Source organism: Bos taurus, chromosome 7 (assembly GCF_002263795.3).
Source record: "Bos taurus isolate L1 Dominette 01449 registration number 42190680 breed Hereford chromosome 7, ARS-UCD2.0, whole genome shotgun sequence".
NCBI lineage: Eukaryota > Metazoa > Chordata > Mammalia > Artiodactyla > Bovidae > Bos > Bos taurus.
Window position 1 is genome coordinate 80202065 of NC_037334.1, and position 18880 is coordinate 80220944.

Consider the following 18880-nt stretch of genomic DNA (forward strand, 5'->3'; position numbering starts at 1 on the left):
AAAGCTAGTGGAGGTGATGGAATTCCAGTTGAGCTATTTCAAATCCTGAAAGATGATGCTGTGAAAGTGCTGCACTCAATATGCCAGCAAATTGGGAAAACTCAGCAGTGGCCCCAGGACTGGAAAAGGTCAGTTTTCATTCCAATCCCAAAGAAAGGCAATGCCAAAGAATGCTCAAATTACCACACAATTGCACTCATCTCACATGCTAGTAAAGTAATGCTCAAAATTCTCCAAGCCAGGCTTCAGCAATACATGAACCCTGAACTTCCAGATGTTCAAGCTGGTTTTAGAAAAGGCAGAAGAACCAGAGATCAAATTGCCAACATCCACTGGATCATCCAAAAAGCAAGAGAGTTCCAGAAAAACATCTATTTCTGCTTTATTGACTGTGCCAAAGCCTTTGACTGTGTGGATCACAATAAACTGGAAAATTCTGAAAGAGATGGGAATACCAGACCACCTGACCTGCCTCGTGAGAAATCTGTATGCAGGTCAGGAAGCAACAGTTAGAACTGGACATGGAACAACAGACTGGTTCCAAATAGGAAAAGGAGTACGTCAAGGCTGTATATTGTCACCCTGCTTATTTAACTTATATGCAGAGTACATCCTGAGAAACGCTGGGCTGGAAGAAGCACAAGCTGGAATCAAGATTGCTGGGAGAAATATCAATAACCTCAGATATGCAGATGACACCACCCTTATGGCAGAAAGTGAAGAGGAACTAAAAAGCCTCTTGATGAAAGTGAAAGAGGAGAGTGAAAAAGTTGGCTTAAAGCTCAACATTCAGAAAATGAAGATCATGGCATCTGGTCCCATCACTTCATGGGAAATAGATGGGGAAACAGTGGAAACAGTGTCAGAGTTTATTTTGGGGGGCTCCAAAATCACTGCAGATGGTGACTACAGCCATGAAATTAAAAGATACTTACTCCTTTGAAGAAAAGTTATGACCAACCTAGATAGCATATTGAAAAGCAGAGACATTAATTTGCCAACAAAGGTCTGTCTAGTCAAGGCTATGGCTTTTCCAGTGGTCATGTATGGATGTGAGAGTTGGACTGTGAAGAAAGCTAAGGGCCGAAGAATTGATGCTTTTGAACTGTGGTGTTGGAGAAGACTCTTGAGAGTCCCTTGGACTGCAAGGAGATCCAACCAGTCCATTCTGAAGGAGATCAGCCCTGGGATTTCTTTGGAAGGAATGATGCTAAAGCTGAAAGTCCAGTACTTTGGCCACCTCATGCGAAGAGTTGACTCATTGGAAAAGACTCTGATGCTGGGAGGGATTGGGGGCAGGAGGAGAAGGGGACGGCAGAGGATGAGATGGCTGGATGGCATCACCGCCTCGATGGACGTGAGTCTGAATGAACTCCAGGAGATGGTGATGGACAGGGAGGCCTGGCGTGCTGCGATTCATGGGGTCGCAAAGAGTCAGACGTGACTGAGCGACTGAACTGAACTGAACTGACTGACACTTTAGAAGAGCCCCTGGGTCTACAAGAGATTGTCTTGGAGCCCCACTCATTAGACTTTGGGGAGGAGACATCACCACGTCACAACTCAGACTCTGGTCCTCCCTGGGAGAGCCTGGTGAGGGTGGGAGTGGGGAGGTGTGGGTAATGGTACAGCCAATGAACTCTGCAGCCCCTTAGAACTCCTTGGGAAGCTGCTGCTGCTGCTAAGTCTCTTCAGTCGTGTCCAACTCTGTGCGACCCCAGAGATGGCAGCCCACCAGGCTCCCCCGTCCCTGGGATTCTCCCCGTAAGAACACTGGAGTGGGTTGCCATTTCCTTCTCCAGTGCATGAAAGTGAAAAGTGAAAGTGAAGTCACTCAGTCGTGTCCGACTCCTAGCGACCCCATGGACTGCAGCCTACCAGGCTACTCCATCCATGGGATTTTCCAGGGAAGAGTACTGGAGTGGGGTGCCATTGCCTTCTCCGCCCTGGGAAGCTATGTAGCCCCAATTCATGGCAGCTTTCTGACTATGAGGGTTCTTAAGGTCACCTTGGGCCAGCAACTTTAGCCTCTCTCTGTTCTGGTTTCACTAAAAATAAAATAGAAGAGGAAAAAAAATAATCTCAGCCCTCGCCTGTTTCAACCTTGATATCTTCTGGCTGTGTCACATTAGGCAAGTGATTTAACCTCATAAATTTTATTTTCTTGATTGGTAAAATTAACTTAGTAAGTGTAGATTATACTATACACAGTAATATTATTTTAATATGAGTAACCCTCAAGAAAAATAAACCACATATCTTGGAACCAAAAAAAATATTTTCTCTGCTTGTTAATTCCTAGTTCTGGGGCAGAGACTGTGTTGGTATGTTTCTTTTTAATTATGGACGTGATTCCCATTGCCAGGATGACTCTTTGCGACCTTGTGGACTGTAGCCCTCCAGGCTCCTCTGTCCATGGGACTTCCCAGGCAGGAATACTGGAGTGGATTGCTTCCAGGGGATCTTTCCTGCCCACAGACCGAATCCAACCTCTGTTACATATCCTGCATTGGCAGACAGTTTCTTTACCACTAGCCCCACCTGGGAAGTCCATGAGGTTTGCATACCATTTGATTATACTATAAATGCATCTTTCAAAGGCTCATACTCTGTTTTAATCCGCTTCTTATTAACATTTTATTTCTCCCCTAAATCCTTTATTTTCTCGTATTGTTTTCATACTCTTTCTTCACTTATGCCTTAAAAGTCAGTCTTATCCTCCTCACCAGTAGCTACCACTCCCAGAAGGCACCCTGGGTTAGAGCCAAGAAGTTGGGGAGCAGGCAGGGACTCCAGAATTTTAGGTAGACTGTACCAGCCCCAGAGATCTGGGCAAAAGAAACTTCCTTTAGAGAAAGCTTCTCTGAAGCTTTGAAGGCAGCAATCAATAGCACCACCCAAATGAGTCCACACTCCAGCATGTCGGCTTGGATCCATAATTCAGAAATGGAAAATGTTACTCCAAGACATAGGTTGAAGTTCACTAAGCATGTGAATTTCAGTGCATTATCCTCTGACAAATAATGAAGGACAAAGCTCAGAGTAAAAAAGAACTTAATTCAAGACTTCTAAGAAGGCGTTTCCCCTAGATAATGGCATACAAAAATAACTAAAATGCCTTGACTCCACCACTGTAATTTATAGAGCAGATCTCACTATCTAGATAATGTGATAATTGTTACACATCAATAATCATAAATAGAAATGAACCGATAGCATGTCTTAGCTGAATCTTTGCTGCGAATTGACTGCCTACAGATGTAGGAAGCCAGCAGCAATGAAGAATTAGAAAAATAGAGGGTAGAAATCACAGGCAACCCAGCTCTCTTTATTCCTATGGCACACTGCAAAGTCTTGTGCTGCAGGAGTGATTTAAAGAAATAACAGTTGTATTCAAAAGGAGGGGGGAAATAACTCCACCGTGGGATACATTCCCAATTTTGTTTTCTCGTCACAAGCAGCTTGTACCTTGTGGTCATCAACACACATCGTTGATTTTAAAATAGTGTCTAGGAAGGCCTGAAAGAAATCTTAGTCTGAGCTAAGATAAGGAAAGGGAATTGAACAAAAGAATTATTTTCATAAATTAGTTTTCCACTTTCAAAAGACTCTAACATTGTGGTTAGAACCAGCTAAAAATGGAATTCATTTGTTAGGCAGCCAGTCGCAGACAATTAGAGCTGTCAGTGGAACAGTCTAAACCCTCCTGAGATCATCAAAGGGTCGGAGTGGAACAGCTGGGGGGATTGCTAATAGAGAGGGAGGTGCTTGGAGAGAACATCCCTCCAGTTTTCTGGTCACTTGGGATTGCAGAAGTCAGTGCTTTCCAAAAATTGAGCGGACTTGGACAAGATTCTGGCACAGAACAGGTCAGCTTTATTACCTAGTCCAGAAATTGGGAGCATGTCCAGGAACCTGGATGCCTGAGAACCTCTCTGCCTTTGCCAAATTGCCCAGTGGCTTGAGGGCCAACAATACAGCTGCAGACCTGCCTGGTAGGCTGGAACCTCAGTGCAGAAGTGGAACTTCTCGTTCACCCATTGCTCTATGAACTCAGGAGAATTCAGGCAAAGGGAGACATGTGCATTCTCTCTCCATGGATTTTGAGTAGACTATTGTATCATGTCCTTTGCTTTATGGGATTTCCCCGAAGGAGCTGGTTGAATGCTGGCATCCTTGGGAACATTCTAGTTACTATGATCTGGATAGAGGAAAGGTGTCTGCCACAGGGGCCAAAAGTTGAGAGGGGTTTCAACCACTTCCCCCTTCCCCTGCCCAAAATCAGGGTAGCAGGAATTTGATGTAAGAAAAATATATAGTTACATGGAATCCAGAATCCAAGATAGTTCTGCTGGAGAAAATATCTCTCATATTCTCTTTTCCTTAGGCTGTCACGGATTGTGAGAAATTTTATTTTTAAAGGGCAACTAAAAGAAAAACAAACAAACAAAAAAAAAACCAATGTATGTATATGCCCTGGCCTTGTTAAAAACCTGTGTGTGCTTCCCTTCCTCCCCATTCCCCACTCCCTCTGTCATCCCAGCCTGGAGGGAAAAAGTAACATTGCCTTCCTCCAAAGCCAAAAAAATGAAATGAGTAGGCAGATGGGGAAGCTCTCACCCGAGGATAATACTCTCTGTGCCAGGCTAAGGCACAAACATGAGTGATGTGGGGCAGCCTAGAGCTCCGGCCAAGCAAAAGCCAAGTGATGTCAAGAAGCGGAGTGAGACCAAGAGCAGAGGGACTGTGCCCAGGGGACCCCATTGCCCAGTAGAATGACTGAGGACACTACCCATGGATCTCAGCCCAGACTGCTCCTCAGGGAAAGCCAGCACTGAGGCACACCTCTCGCCCACAGCTCCCCCTGATCGTGTGAAGCCAGCAGTTCACATTTGAAAGTCTTCTCCTTACTTTAGGGACCAGATGAGGATGGGGGCGTGGGGAGCTTTGGCAGAGAAGGGGAACTTGTCGGCGATCCCCACCGCCTGTCCCCTTGTTCTCCTGAGTATGGCTCAAAAGCTTGTGTTTCTCTTTCTCTCAGTTTGGTTTCTCTCATCCGAGGCCAAGTAGTAACTACAGATGGGACTCCCCTGATTGGTGTGAACGTGTCTTTTGTCAAGTATCCAAAATACGGCTACACCATCACCCGCCAAGATGGCACGTAAGTAGCTTTGTGGGGCTCCACTTACTTAGTATTGAGGCTGCAAAGAGACAGATGGTGCAATGGGCTTGGAACCACGTGCCTCCCCCTTGCAGACTGGGGGGAGACCCACCAGGCCAGATCTCGAGGGAGAATCCCCCCGCCCAGATATATATTTTTTGGTATGATCTCAAAAATGGAAGATAACTAGAGTAGCCAACCTCTCCAGGGCTGCTGACAGCCATGCTTTTTCCACGGCACGGAAATGCTTTTCACTCTGTGTGTGGGGAAGGGAGGGGTGTATGTTGGGGATAAGGTTCAGGGTGGCAGAGTCTAGAAGGAAAGGAAAGTAGCCCTTGGAACCTCACTCCTATTTTCTTTTAAATCAAAGGCCATGCCGGGTGACAGGGATCCACAGGCCTCAGTGTCCTGTGGTGAACCCCTTCTGCGTTCATCTGTGACTTTAGGAGCGGTGGTGTGTTCGCTTCTGTTTTGAGGGGGTGGGATGTAATCAGGGAAGTCTAATTAAATACATTTAGCCTTCACCCTGCTGTGTGAAGGAGGCAACCTTACCCTATTATCTTCTGATTGGAAACCTGCACCCGTGCAGCCCCCACCAAGATGAAAGCTCTGTCATTTCCTTAATCCGTTGGGCATGGAATCGCAATTTAGAGAAAAAGATAAAAAGAAGAAATCTATAGGAAGGGGAAAACACGCACCCACCCTGGCCTTAAAACACACAAAGACACACACATACACCACACGCTACTGTATTCTATTTCAAATGAAAGAGGACACTGTGGCTGTAAATCTGATGCAACACTTTTTCTATAAAACTGGAGTCTGGAAAATCATAAACGAATCATGTACTCTGATTCTCGTCTTTTCTCTGGTGAAGAATCTGGTCTTTTTTTTTTCCCTAATGTCCTAAAATAGCCTTGTGGGTAGTTTCAAAAATGACCAGCCCACAGTAGCCCTATCCTATTTCTATTTGTGAGACTCAAAGAAGGCATCTGATGATTCACATCAAATTCTTAATATTCACCAGGTTTCTGGTGTCTTAGATCTTATGTTCCTGCAGCCAAATCTCATTATTTGAATGCACTAGGACTGTGAGGGTGTACTGTACAAGGCTACTTAGGCACTTGTTCATGCTCAGAAGCCAGCGTTCTTGCCCTGTGAGTCCTGTGATAACACCAGAGGAGGTGTCTGAGTCCTTGGTCTGCTGTCTCTCTCACCTCACACTGCCCCATCCTTCCTCGCTGCTTCCAGACTAATTATCACCTAAATCAACTTCCCAGATCATGTATCCAACCTCCCAGATTGGTGATTCTTCAGCTTGTCCAGGTAGCAGAGCCTGGAAGTCACAGGATTGTGTGGAAATGCTCCAAGGAATCCCACAATCTGTTGTGTAGTGCTGTGCGCCACAGATGTGGGTGGTTCGACTCTATCAGCCCAAGGAGGAACAATGTCGCTTCAAAACATTTCACTCTCCTGCACTCCAAATAAAACACTGTCCCCAGCAGCGTGCACGCCCTAAAATAAAAATATAAACAAATTAACAGAATAAACTCCTCCACCATGATATTTACCTTAATACTCATATGCTCCCTGTTCACTCATTTTGTGTCTATTGAGAAACACCAAAACTGTTACCAAAATTGAATGAAGTCAGAGAGTCTGTATATTTTCATTGAGTTTTTAAAAATTTTTATTGGAGTATAGTTGATTTACAGTATTGTGTTAGTTTCGGGGGTACAGGAAAGTGAATCAGTTACACATATATCTCCCCTTTTTTTCCATTGGGTTTTTACTGTACTCTAGGAACTCTGCTAAGTGCTGGGGATTCTGAAGTGTGTGGAAGAGAGCACCACTGCCTGTAAACAGTTGAGATCCTGGTGGAGGAGTAAAAGGTCAAATTGAGAGACTTCTCTCCATTGACTTTCTTTTCCTTTAACGGGGGAAGAACTACCTTTATTTTACTTCACTAGTAATAGATTTCCATCTAGCCTGAAAGAACAAGCAGGAATATAGTTTAAGAACAATTGTCAAAAATATAAGAAACAGTAAGAACCATTTCATTCCAAATGCCAATAAATTTGTGTGCTGGAAAAATATGTCAGAAACAAGGCAAAATGGATGAAGGAGGTTAAAAAGTCGAAACTTCTTAACCAACAAAGACCTACTGTATAGCACGCGGAACTCTGCTTACTGTTACGTGGCAGCCTAGATGGGAGGGAAATTTAGGGTGGATTGGATGCGTGTATATGATTGGCTGAATCCCTTCATTGTTCACCTGAGACTGTCATAACATTGTTAATCAGCTATGCTCCAATATAAAATAAAAAGTTTTTAAACAGTACAGACTTCTAATAATAAAGTCCTGGAATGTATGTACAGTGTGGTAACTGTAGTTAATGATACCATATTGTATAGTTGAAAGTTGCTAAGACATATCTTAAAAATTTCAGCACAGGAAAAAAAGAAATCGTAACTGAGCGTGGTGATGAATGGATTTATGGTGTGGTGAACATTTCACAATATATACAAATATTGAATTATTATGTTGTAGACCTGAAACTAATATAGTGTTATATGTCAATGGTATCTCAAAAAAAGTTAAAGTTCTATGAAACCAAAAAAAGAAGTCAGAAACAGCACAGGTTGATGAAAAGAAAGCTTTCCTGAGCCTACAATCAAATCATTGTAACTCCAGTAAGTAGTAAAGACTCCTATTAGCCCAGCACAATGCTAAATGCTTTATACCAGTAGTGAGGGAGCATTTTCTGTAAACGGCCAGATTGTGTCTATTTTAGGCTAAGATGCCATATGGTTCCTGTTACAACTACTCAGCTCTGCCACTGTACCCCAGAAATGGCTGGAGAGAATAAGTCAATGAATGGGCATGGCTGGGATTCCCACAAAACTTTTTACCAAAACAGGTGGTGGGCCGGCTTTAGCTCACGGGTCTAGTCCGCTGACGTCTGCTCTGAATTCATGATGATATTTCATCCTCTCAGCCACACTGTGAAGTCGGTGTAACTATTCCCATTTCACAGATGAAGAAATTGCGGCAACTTGCCCACAGTCACACAACTAGTAAGTGGCAGAGTTCGGGCTCGCACCCAGCCCGTCTGCTGACAAAGCCGCCGTCTCCTCCTGCCCGCTCTGCCCCTCCACTGCCCTCAGCGCGGAGGTCAGAGCACCCGCCTGGTCTGCAGGTGAGTTCAGCCCCTCTCAGTGAGCCCATTTGCCCCCTACAGGTTCGACCTGATCGCCAACGGTGGTGCCTCCTTGACGCTGCACTTTGAGCGGGCCCCGTTCATGAGCCAGGAGCGCACCGTGTGGCTGCCGTGGAATAGCTTTTACGCCATGGACACTCTGGTGATGAAGACAGAGGAGAACTCCATCCCCAGCTGTGACCTCAGTGGCTTTGTCCGGCCGGATCCGATCATCATTTCCTCCCCGTTGTCCACCTTCTTCAGTGCTGTCCCGGGACAGAATCCCATTGTGCCCGAGACCCAGGTAGGAGCTCCGGGTCCCGGGGTGGGACTCTCGATCCGGCCCTGACTCAAACCCACTGGCCAACTTCCTCCCACCGTCTCTTTCTCCTGGGGTAAGCCAGAAACTACTATTAAGCGGGAGGGACAAAAAGTAAGGTCACAGTATAATTTATTGTCGCTGGAGAGAAAACCGAATCTCTCCTGGACATTCCAGATGTTTCCAGATAGTTGTTCAAGACTTTGGCAGTCACTGGAGCTTTTAATAGAATAAAAACGATACACATATGTGCACGCCACCTGCAAATTGCTTTTTATTCCTGTTAGTCACAGAGATACATGATAAGAGGCGCTTTAATGATCTACATCGGTGTTACGACAGAGGGCATATTACATTATTGCTTCCCTGTTGCTTTATACCAATTGTCAGTGGAAGTTGCAGGTTCATATAATTACAGCCTCTTGTGGCCTCCTTGCATGCAACTAGCAATAAAGCCTGCTGTTCTTATTTACATCTTTTGCCAACAGTGTGGTTTTAAAAAGAAACACAACAGTGACCAAGAATAATTATTAATCCAAAAATCATAACCTCAGCCCCTTCGCCCCATCGTGCAGGATAAAGTTGTGGTTGTTGGTTTTTTTTCCTCTCTCCTCAGCCATGGGAAGGGGTTCTTACACCCGACCCCTGTAAGGTGGGATGCTTTGGTGAGGACGATAGCAGAAGGGTAGCCGTGGGTTGCACGCAGCTTAGCGTCTGGGGTGTGTTTGATGCACTGTTTCCACCTGTGTTTCCTCTCCTCCAGGTTCTTCATGAAGAAATTGAGCTCCCTGGTTCCACCGTGAAGCTTCGCTACCTGAGCTCCAGGACCGCAGGCTACAAGTCACTGCTGAAGATCACCATGACCCAATCCACAGTGCCCCTGAACCTCATCAAGGTTCATCTCATGGTTGCTGTAGAGGGGCACCTCTTCCAGAAGTCATTCCAGGCCTCTCCCAACCTGGCCTACACCTTCATCTGGGACAAGACAGATGCCTACGGCCAAAGGGTCTATGGACTCTCTGATGCTGTTGGTATGTTTCAGTTTCAACCCCTTATTGATTCTTGGATTTGGGCATGCATTAAATTGACAAGTATTTGTTGAATTCCTAGTATGTGCCAAGCACTTTTCCAGTAGTTAAGAGTGCAGTGGTCCATAAAGCAGACAAGAGTCGTCTTCCACAGACCTTCTATACCTTCTATAGTGGGTGTCGAGATGATAAACATAGACTGGGAAGAAAATTTCAAGCAGTGAAACGTGCTAATATGAAAATAAAGATAAGTGATGTATACTGGGAAGGAGGGGCAAACATGAGAGGGTGTTCATGGGAGGTTCTTCAGCAGGTAGCATTTAAACAGAGACTTGAAGGTAAAGGAACCCTGTGACAAAGAGAAGAGCTGTTTTTGAAAGACAAAAATAGGCCAGCATGGCTGGAATGTGGTGGACAGGGAGACTGTGTGAGACGGGGAGAGAACTGGGCAGGGCTGGATCGTGTTCCAGAGTGGCACAGAACACACCTGGGGGACCAGGGGATGGAGCGAGAGGGCATCTGAACGCCACACGCTCTGTTCCAGGCTTTGCCTCTGAAGGAATCATGCGACTTCCTACTTAAGAAAGACCACCGTGAGAGAAGGGTCCTACAGTTGTCAGTCTTTGAAGAACCATGAACTGTGGATTCATATCAACCCACCCAGTATATTTTCTTACTTGTAGAAAGCTGTCTGGGATTAATTAAAATCCAGAATCCTGTATATTCTTCATTAATAGGCTTGTGGTTTTCAAGAACTGCAATAAGTTTACCAAAATAAGAAACCAGCAAACTCAGAAATGTTCACTGTAACTGGCCTCCAATGTTTATCAGACACTCCCTTTGTGCAGAGCTTTGTGCTAAATCTTTTGTCTTGGGTGACCTCTCACTAACACTGTCAAGAAGCCCCTCTCATACTCCCCATTACCTAGATGGGACAGGAGGGCAGGGTAAGCAAGCTACCTAAAGACACACACCTAGCGGGTTACACATGCTCAGAATATAGTCCTGTGGTCTGCTTCGTCAGGGAGTGGTTCAGTTCAGTTCAGTTGCTCAGTCGTGTCCGACTCTTTGTGACCCCACGGACTGCAGCTCGCTAGGCTTCCCTGTCCATCACCAGCTCCTAGAGCCTATTCAAACGCATCCCATTGGCAGTGCCATCCAACCATCTCATCTTCTGTAATCCCCTTCTCCCACCTTCAATCTTTCTCACCATTAGGGTTTTTTCAAATGAGTTGGCTCTTCGCATTAGGTGGTCAAAGTACTGGAGTTTCAACTTCAGCATCAGTCCTTCCAATGAATATTCAGGACTGATTTCCTTTAGGATGGACTGGTTGGATCTCCTTGCAGTCCAAGGGACCCTAAAGAGTCTTCTCCAACACCATAGTTCAAAAGCATCAATTCTTCAGCACTCAGCTTTCTTTACAGTCCAACTCTCACATCCATACATGACTACTGGAAAAACCATAGCTTTAACTAGATGGGCTTTGCTCGCAAGGTAATGTCTCTGCTTTTTAATATGCTGTCTAATTTGGTCATAGCTTTTCTTCCAAGGAGCAAGTGCCTTTTACTTTCATGGCTGCAGTCACCATCTGCAGTGATTTTGGAGCCCAAAAAAATTAAGTCTCTCACTGTTTCCATTGTTTCCCCACCTATTTGCCATGAAGTGATAGGACCAGATGCCATGATCTTAGTTTTCTGAATGTTGAGTTTTAAGCCAACTTTTTCACTCTCCTCTTTCACTCTCATCAAGAGGCTCTTTAGTTCTTCTTCACTTTCTGCCATAAGGGTGGTGTCATCTGAGTATCTGAGGTTATTGATATTTCTCCTGGAAATCTTGATTCCAGCTTGTGCTTCTTCCAGCCCAGAATTTCTCATGATGTACTCTGCATATAAGTTAAATAAGCAGGGTGACAATATACAGCCTTGGCATACTCCTTTCCTGATTTGGAACCAGTCTGTTTTTCCATGTCCAGTTCTAACTGTTGCTTCCTGACCTGCATACAGATTTCTCAGGAGGCAGGTCAGGAAGGTCTGGTATTCCCATCTCTTTCAGAATTTTCCACAGTTTGTTGTGATCCACACAGTCAAAGGCTTTGGTGTAGTCAATAAAGCAGAAGTAGATGTTTTTCTGGAACTCTCTTGCTCTTTTGGTGATCCAGCAGATGTTGGCAATTTGATCTCTGGTTCCTCTGCCTTTTTGAAATCCATCTTGAACATCTGGAAGTTCACAGTTCACGTACTGTTGAAGCCTGGGTTGGAGAATTTTGAGCATTACTTTACTAGCGTGTGAGTTGAGTGCAATTGCACGGTAGGTTGAGCATTCTTTGGCATTGCCTTTCTTTAGTATTGGAATGAAAACTGACCTTTTCCAGTCCTGTGGCCACTGCTGAGTTTTCCAAATTTGCTGGCATATTGAGTGCAGCACATCTTTTAGGATCATCTTTTAGGATTTGAAATAGCTCAACCAGAATTCCATCACCTCCACTAGCTTTGTTTGTAGTGATGCTTCCTAAGGCCCACTTGACTTCGCATTCCAGGATGTCTGGCTCTAGGTGAATGATCACACCATCATGGTTATCTGGATTATGAAGATCCTTTTTGTATAGTTCTTCTGTGTATTCTTGCCACCTCTTCTCAATATCTTCTGCTTCTGTTAGGTCCATATCATTTCTGTCCTTTATTGTACTCATCTCTGCATGAAATGTTCCCTTGGTATCTCTAATTTTCTTGAAGAGATCTCTGGTCTTTCCCATTCTGTTGTTTTCCTCTATTTCTTTGCATTGTTCACTGAGGAAGGCTTTCTTATCTTTCCTTGCTATTCTTCAGAACAGTAATAAGTTATTGGAGTAACCAGTGCATTTACTGTCAACAGTATGTCAGGCTTTAGCCAATATCAAAATGATAGCTAACATCAAAAAATAGACTGAATACTATAACACACCCCATGTACTCCAATTTCTACCATTATCAACACATCTCATTGACTCTTGTTTCTTCCTTACCTTCAGCTACTCCTCTGCCTCCTGTATTTTTCTGAAGCAAGTCCCAGACATCACATCATTTCATTCATAATATATCAGAATGTATCCCTAAAAAGGACTTTGAAAACCGAACAACATCATCATTACAACAAGGAAACAGAATTTCTTTATATCAAACAGCCAATCATCACTCAATAGTTCAATTGCCTTATGAATATCTGAAAATAGAAGTACTTCATTTGCTTGAATCAGAATCCACATAAGATCCACCTTTTGTAACTGGTTGATTTCTTCTTTTTGTTACATATGCTTCAGATATGCAGCATTATTACTTGCCTTCTGTACACACTACAAAGTGATCACCACCACAGATCTTGTTACCACCTGTCACCATGCCATTGATCCCCTTCACCCATTTGACACATCCTCAACTCCCTTCCCCTCTGGGAACCACTAGTCCGATCTCAGTATCTTTGCTTTTTTTTTTTTTTGCTTTATTTTTTTGTTCCTTTGGTTTTTTTACATTCCACCTATGAGTGAAACCATTCAGAATGTTGCCTTTCTCTTTCTGATTTGTTTCACTTAGCATGGTACCTTCAAAGTGCATCCATGTTGTCACAGACGGCAGGATTTCATTCTTTTTACGGCTAAGTAGTATTTCCACTGTCTATATGTAGCACAAGTTATTTATGCACTTATCCACCAGTGGGCACTCGGGTTGTTTCTGTATCTTTATTGTAAATACTGCAGTAAATACAGAGATGCATATATCTTTTGGAATTAATGTCTTAGTGTTCTCTGGATAAATACCAAGAAGGGAATAGCTGAGTTCTCTTTAAAAATTTAAATCAATGGTTTTCCCTTTCATCTCTGAATTTTTTCCTCAGTTTTAGAAATAATTGACATACATTACTATGTAAGACATATACTATGATAATTTGATTTACTTATAGTGTGAAATGATTAGCACAGATTCAGCTAACATTTATCTTCTCATAAAGATACAGCAAAAAAGGGGAGAAAAGGGGCAATTTTTTCTTTTTATCATGAGAACTCATAGGATTTGGTTTCTCAACCACTTTCCTGTGTATCATACTGCAGTGTTAACAGCAGTCATCATGGTATACGTTATATTCCTAGTACTTTTTTGCTTTCTTTCTAGTACTTATTTATCTTATATCTGGAAATTTGTACCTTTTTACCACCTTCATCCCATTTCCCCTTTCCCCACTCTCTGCCTCTGGGAACCTCGAGTCTGATCTTTTTCTATTAGTTTGGTCCACTTTGTTTTTAGGTTCCATATATAAGTGAGATCATACAGTGTCTTTCCCTGTCTGACTTATTTCACTTAGCATAATGCCTTCAAGGTCCATCCATGATATTGCAAATAGTAGGATTTCCGGTTCTTTATGACTCGGGAATATTGTGTATTGGAGAAGGCAATGGCACCCCACTCCAGTACTCTTGCCTGGAAAATCCCATGGACTGAGGAGCCTGGTAGGCTGCAGTCCATGGGGTCATGAAGAATCGGACACGACTGAATGATTTCGCTTTCACTTTTCACTTTCATGCGTTGGAGAAGGAAATATTGTGTATGTACACATATGCTACATTTTGTGTGTGTATGTATGTGTGTGTATACACTGCCATTTCTTTATTCATTCATCCATCATTGGACACTCTGATTGTTTCCAATATGAAAAGGATTGCTGTATATTCTTCATAAAGTGTTTAGAGAAATTCACCAGTGAGACCATCTGGCCCTCAGCCTCTCTTCACTGGGAGATTTTTGATTACTGATTCAATCTCTTTACTAGTAATTGGTTGTTCAGATTTTCTATTTCTTCCTGATGCAGTCTTGATAAGTTATGCCTTTAAGAATTTTTCCATTTCTTCCAGATCAGTTTATTGGTGTGTAGTTATTCAGAAGAGCTTCTTATGATCCTTTGTATTACTGTAGTATAAATTATAATGTGTCCTTCATTTTTAATTTTGTTGATTTGAGTCCTTTCTCTTTTTTCCATAGTCTTATTAAAGATTTCTCAGTTTTATCTTTTCAAAGAACTGACTCTTGGTTTGGTTAATCTTTTCTATTGTTTTTCTGCTTTCTATTTTATTCATTTATGCACTAGTCTTTATTCCTTTATTCTGCTAACTTTGGACTCAGTTTATTCTTTTTCTAATTCCTTAAGACATAGAATTAGGCTGTTTATTTGGGATCCTTCTTAATGTAGGTGTTTACTACTGTGAACCTTCCTCTTAGTACTGCTTTTAATGCATCCTGGAAGTTCTGGTATTTGTGTTTCCATTTTAATCTGTCTCTTTTTATTTCCCCTTTAATTTCTTCTTTGATCTGTTGGTTATTCAGGAGAGCATTTTTTAATTCCCATGTATTTTTTAATTTTCCAGTTTTCTTGTTATTGATTTCTAGGTTCGTGCCACTGTGGTTAGAGAAGATACTTGGTATGATTTTAATCTTCCTGAATTTGCTAAGACTTGTTTTGTGGCCTAACATGTGACCTAAAATGTTCCTTGTACCCTTGAGAACAATCTGTATTCTGGTGTTGTTGGATAGAATGTTCTATGTGTGATAGGTCCATTTGGTCTATAGTGTTGTTCAAATCAGCTGTCCCCTTTATGATTTACTGTCTGGGTCATCTATCCATTTTTGAGAATGAGATATTAAATCCCTAACTTTACTGTATTATTTCTCCTTTTAGCTTCATTAGTTGTGCTTTATATGTTTAGATGCTGCAATGTTGGGTGAATAAATATTTATAATTGGTATATCTTCTCAGTGTATTGACTGCTTTACAATTGTATAATGATCATCTTTGCCTCTTTTGAACATTTTTAGTTTAAAATCTATTTCATCTGATATAAATATAGCTACCCTTGCTTGAGGCAGGGTAGGGAGGTTTACCACTTGCTTGAAAGCTTGAATGTATTTTTCCATCCCTTCATTCTCAGTCTATATGGGTCCTTAAGCCTATGCTGCTGCTGCTGCTGCTAAGTCACTTCAGTCATGTCCGATTCCGTGCAACCCCAGAGACGGCAGCCCACCAGGCTCCCCTGGGATTCTCCAAGCAATAACACTGGAGTGGGTTACCATTTCCTTCTCCAATGCATGAAAGTGAAAAGTGAAAGTGAAGTCACTCAGTTGTGTCCGACTCCCAGTGACCCCATGGACTGCAGCCTACCAGGCTCCTCCATCCATGGGATTTTCCAGGCAAGAGTACTGGAGTGGGGTGCCATTGCCTCCTCCGCCTTAAGCCTAGGGTAGGCTTATATCATTGAATCTTGTTTGTTTGATTTGTTCACTTGGTCATTTCATGTCTTCTGATTGGAGACTGTAACGTTTACATTTAAATAAGTTATTGGCAGGTAGGGACTTGGCATTGTCATTTTGGCCTCTGTTTTCTAGCTTTTTTGTGAACGATTGTTCCTTCTTTCTTCTTTTGCTGTCTTTGATATTGTCACTTTGACTTATTTATCATGTTCTTTTGTGTAATTACTATAGATATTTCCCTGTGCTTACTATGAGATCTGCCTTGTGTGATTAGTTGATTTCTCTTTAATTATTTTAAACTATGGTTTTTCCTTTCACTTCTAGCTCATTTTTGTTTTATGATGTATTTGTCGAAGAAATTGTTTGCCTGTAGCATTTCTCATAGTCTGGTTTGTTTTCTGATTGCACACCTGTGGCTGTCTAACGTATTCCGCTGTTCTGTATCTCCTGTAAATCAATAGCTGAACCTGGAGGTTTCCTAAGTACAGGTTTGATTTTTCATCTATACTAACTTTTTTAAAATATAATTGACATATAACGAGTGTATGACATAATGATTCTATATTTGTATATATTGCAAAATGATGACTGCAATAGGTCTAGTGAACATCTGTCACCATACTTAGATCCAAAATTTTTTCCTGGTGATGAGAACTTTTAAGATCTACTGTCTCAGCAACTTTCAAATGTGCAATACAGTATTACCCACTATAGTTACCATGCTGTACCTCACATCCCCATGACTCATTTATCTTTTAACTGAAAGTTTCTGTCTTTTGATTTCCTTCACCTGTTTGGCCCATCTTTCAGCCCTTGCCTCTGACAGCAACCAATTTGTTACCTGTACATGATCTTGGTTTTTTGCTTGTTTTTAATTTTTTATTCTGCTTATGATCATCTTTACTCCATAAACACTTTAAAAAGATTAGTTAGATCTCACAAAAAGAAATGTACTATTTATCACGATAAAGAATTAAGGTATTTAAAGTAAGTAATATTCCTATTTCGGAGAAGGCAATGGCACCCCACTCCAGTACTCTTCCCTGGAAAATCCCATGGATGGAGGAGCCTGGTAGGCTGCAGTCCATGGGGTCCGAAGAGTCGGACACGACTGAGCGACTTCACTTTCACTTTTCACTTTCATGCATTAGAGAAGGAAATGGCAACCCACTCCAGTGTTCTTGCCTGGAGAATCCCAGGGACGGGGAAGCCTGGTGGGCTGCTGTCTATGGGGTCGCACAGAGTCAGACACGACTGAAGCGACTCAGCAGCAGCAGCAGCAGTATTCCTATTTACACAAATTTTTAGATCCACATATATGTGAGATTATACAGTATATGTCTTTTTTGTCTCACATATTTCACTTAACATAATGCCCTCAAGGTTCATGTGTGTTGTCACCAGTGGCAAGATTTCATTCTTTTACATGGCTGAATATTTCATTGATTGTATACCACATCATCTTTATCCATCCATTTGTCGATGGACACCTTGGTTGTTTCTATATGTTAGTTATTGTAAATAATGCTACAATGTAGTGTTCTTGTTTTCTCCAGGTAAATACCAAAAAGTGGAATTGCTGGGTCACAATGGTGGTTCTATTTTAATTTTTTGAGAAACCTCCATACTGTTTGCCATGGCTATACCAGTTTACATTGCTACCAATAGTGCACAAGGGTTCCTCTGCTCCACATCCTCACCATTTGTCATTTGTATTCTTTTTGATGACAGCCATTCTGATAGGTGTGAGGTAATATCACTTTGTGAGTTTGATTCGCACTTCCCTGGAAATTAGTGATGCTAAGAATCTTTTCATGTAGTGTTGGCCTTATGTATGTGTTCTGATAGATGTCCATTAAGTTCCTTTGCCTGTTTTTTTAATTGGATTTTTTGGCTTTTGGTTGTCAAGAGTTGCGAGTTCTGTATGTACTTTGGACACTAACCTCATATCAGATATATGATTTACAAATATTTTCTCTTTTCATTTTATGGATGGTTTCCTTTGCTGTGCAGAAGCTTTTTAGTTTGACTTAGTCCTACTTGCTCTTTTTTGCTTTAGTTGCCTTTGCTTTGGCTGTCAAATTCAAAGAATCATTGCCATGACTGATGTTAAGGAGCTTACTGCCTGTGTTTTCTCCTAGGAGTTTTATGGGTTTGGGGCCTTTTAATCCATTTGAGTTAATTTTTATGAATAGTATAGAGTGGAACAGTTTCTTTTTTTTTTTTTCTGCATGTGACTGTCCAACTTTCCCAGCCCGCTTATTGAAGAGAGTGTCCTTTGCCCACTGAAATATTCTTGGCTCCTTCATCATAAATTAGTCGACTGTGTATGCTTAGGTTTACTTCTGGACTCTATATTCTATTCCACTGATTTTTGTGTCTTTTTATGCCAACACCATGCTGTTTTGATAAATATAGCTTTGTAATATAGTTTGAAATCTGGGCATGTGGTGCCTCCAGCTTTGTTCTTCTTTTCAAGATTGCTTTGACTGTTCAGGGTTTTGTGGTTCCATGCATATTTTAAGAATGTTTGTTCTTTTTCTGTGAAAAATACCCCTGGAATACTGATTGGGATTGCACTGAATCTGTACTTTGCTTTGGGTTGTATGGACATTTTAGAATATTAATTCTTCTAATCCATGAGCATGGAGTATCTCTCCATTTATTTGTATCTTCTCCAGTCTCTTTCATCAATTTCTTGGAGTTTTCAGTGTACAGGTCTTCTGCCTCCTTGGTTGAATTTATTTCTAGGTATTTTATTCTTCTTTTTTTTTTTTTAAGAAAAACAGGTGGTGCTCTCATCTTCTGTCAGGAGGTGACTAATGTCAGCTTGTCTATTCTTTTATGCTTTCTGCAGCATTGATGCTCACTACGTAGATTCATTAGGTCATTAGGGATTACA

The 18880-nt window shown here is 42.0% G+C and overlaps 1 protein-coding gene across 3 annotated transcripts in view; it reads left to right on the plus strand.

Moving 5' to 3' along the window:
- The window catches only part of TENM2 (teneurin transmembrane protein 2), a 762206-nt gene that overhangs the window by 661949 nt on the left and 81377 nt on the right, over positions 1-18880 (plus strand). For all 3 annotated transcript variants that reach the window (XM_059888816.1, XM_059888817.1, XM_024995296.2), the window contains 3 exons: positions 5042-5161; positions 8404-8665; positions 9444-9711. In XM_059888816.1, coding sequence (XP_059744799.1) covers positions 5042-5161; positions 8404-8665; positions 9444-9711 — 650 coding nt within the window. The remainder of the gene's footprint in view (positions 1-5041; positions 5162-8403; positions 8666-9443; positions 9712-18880) is intronic.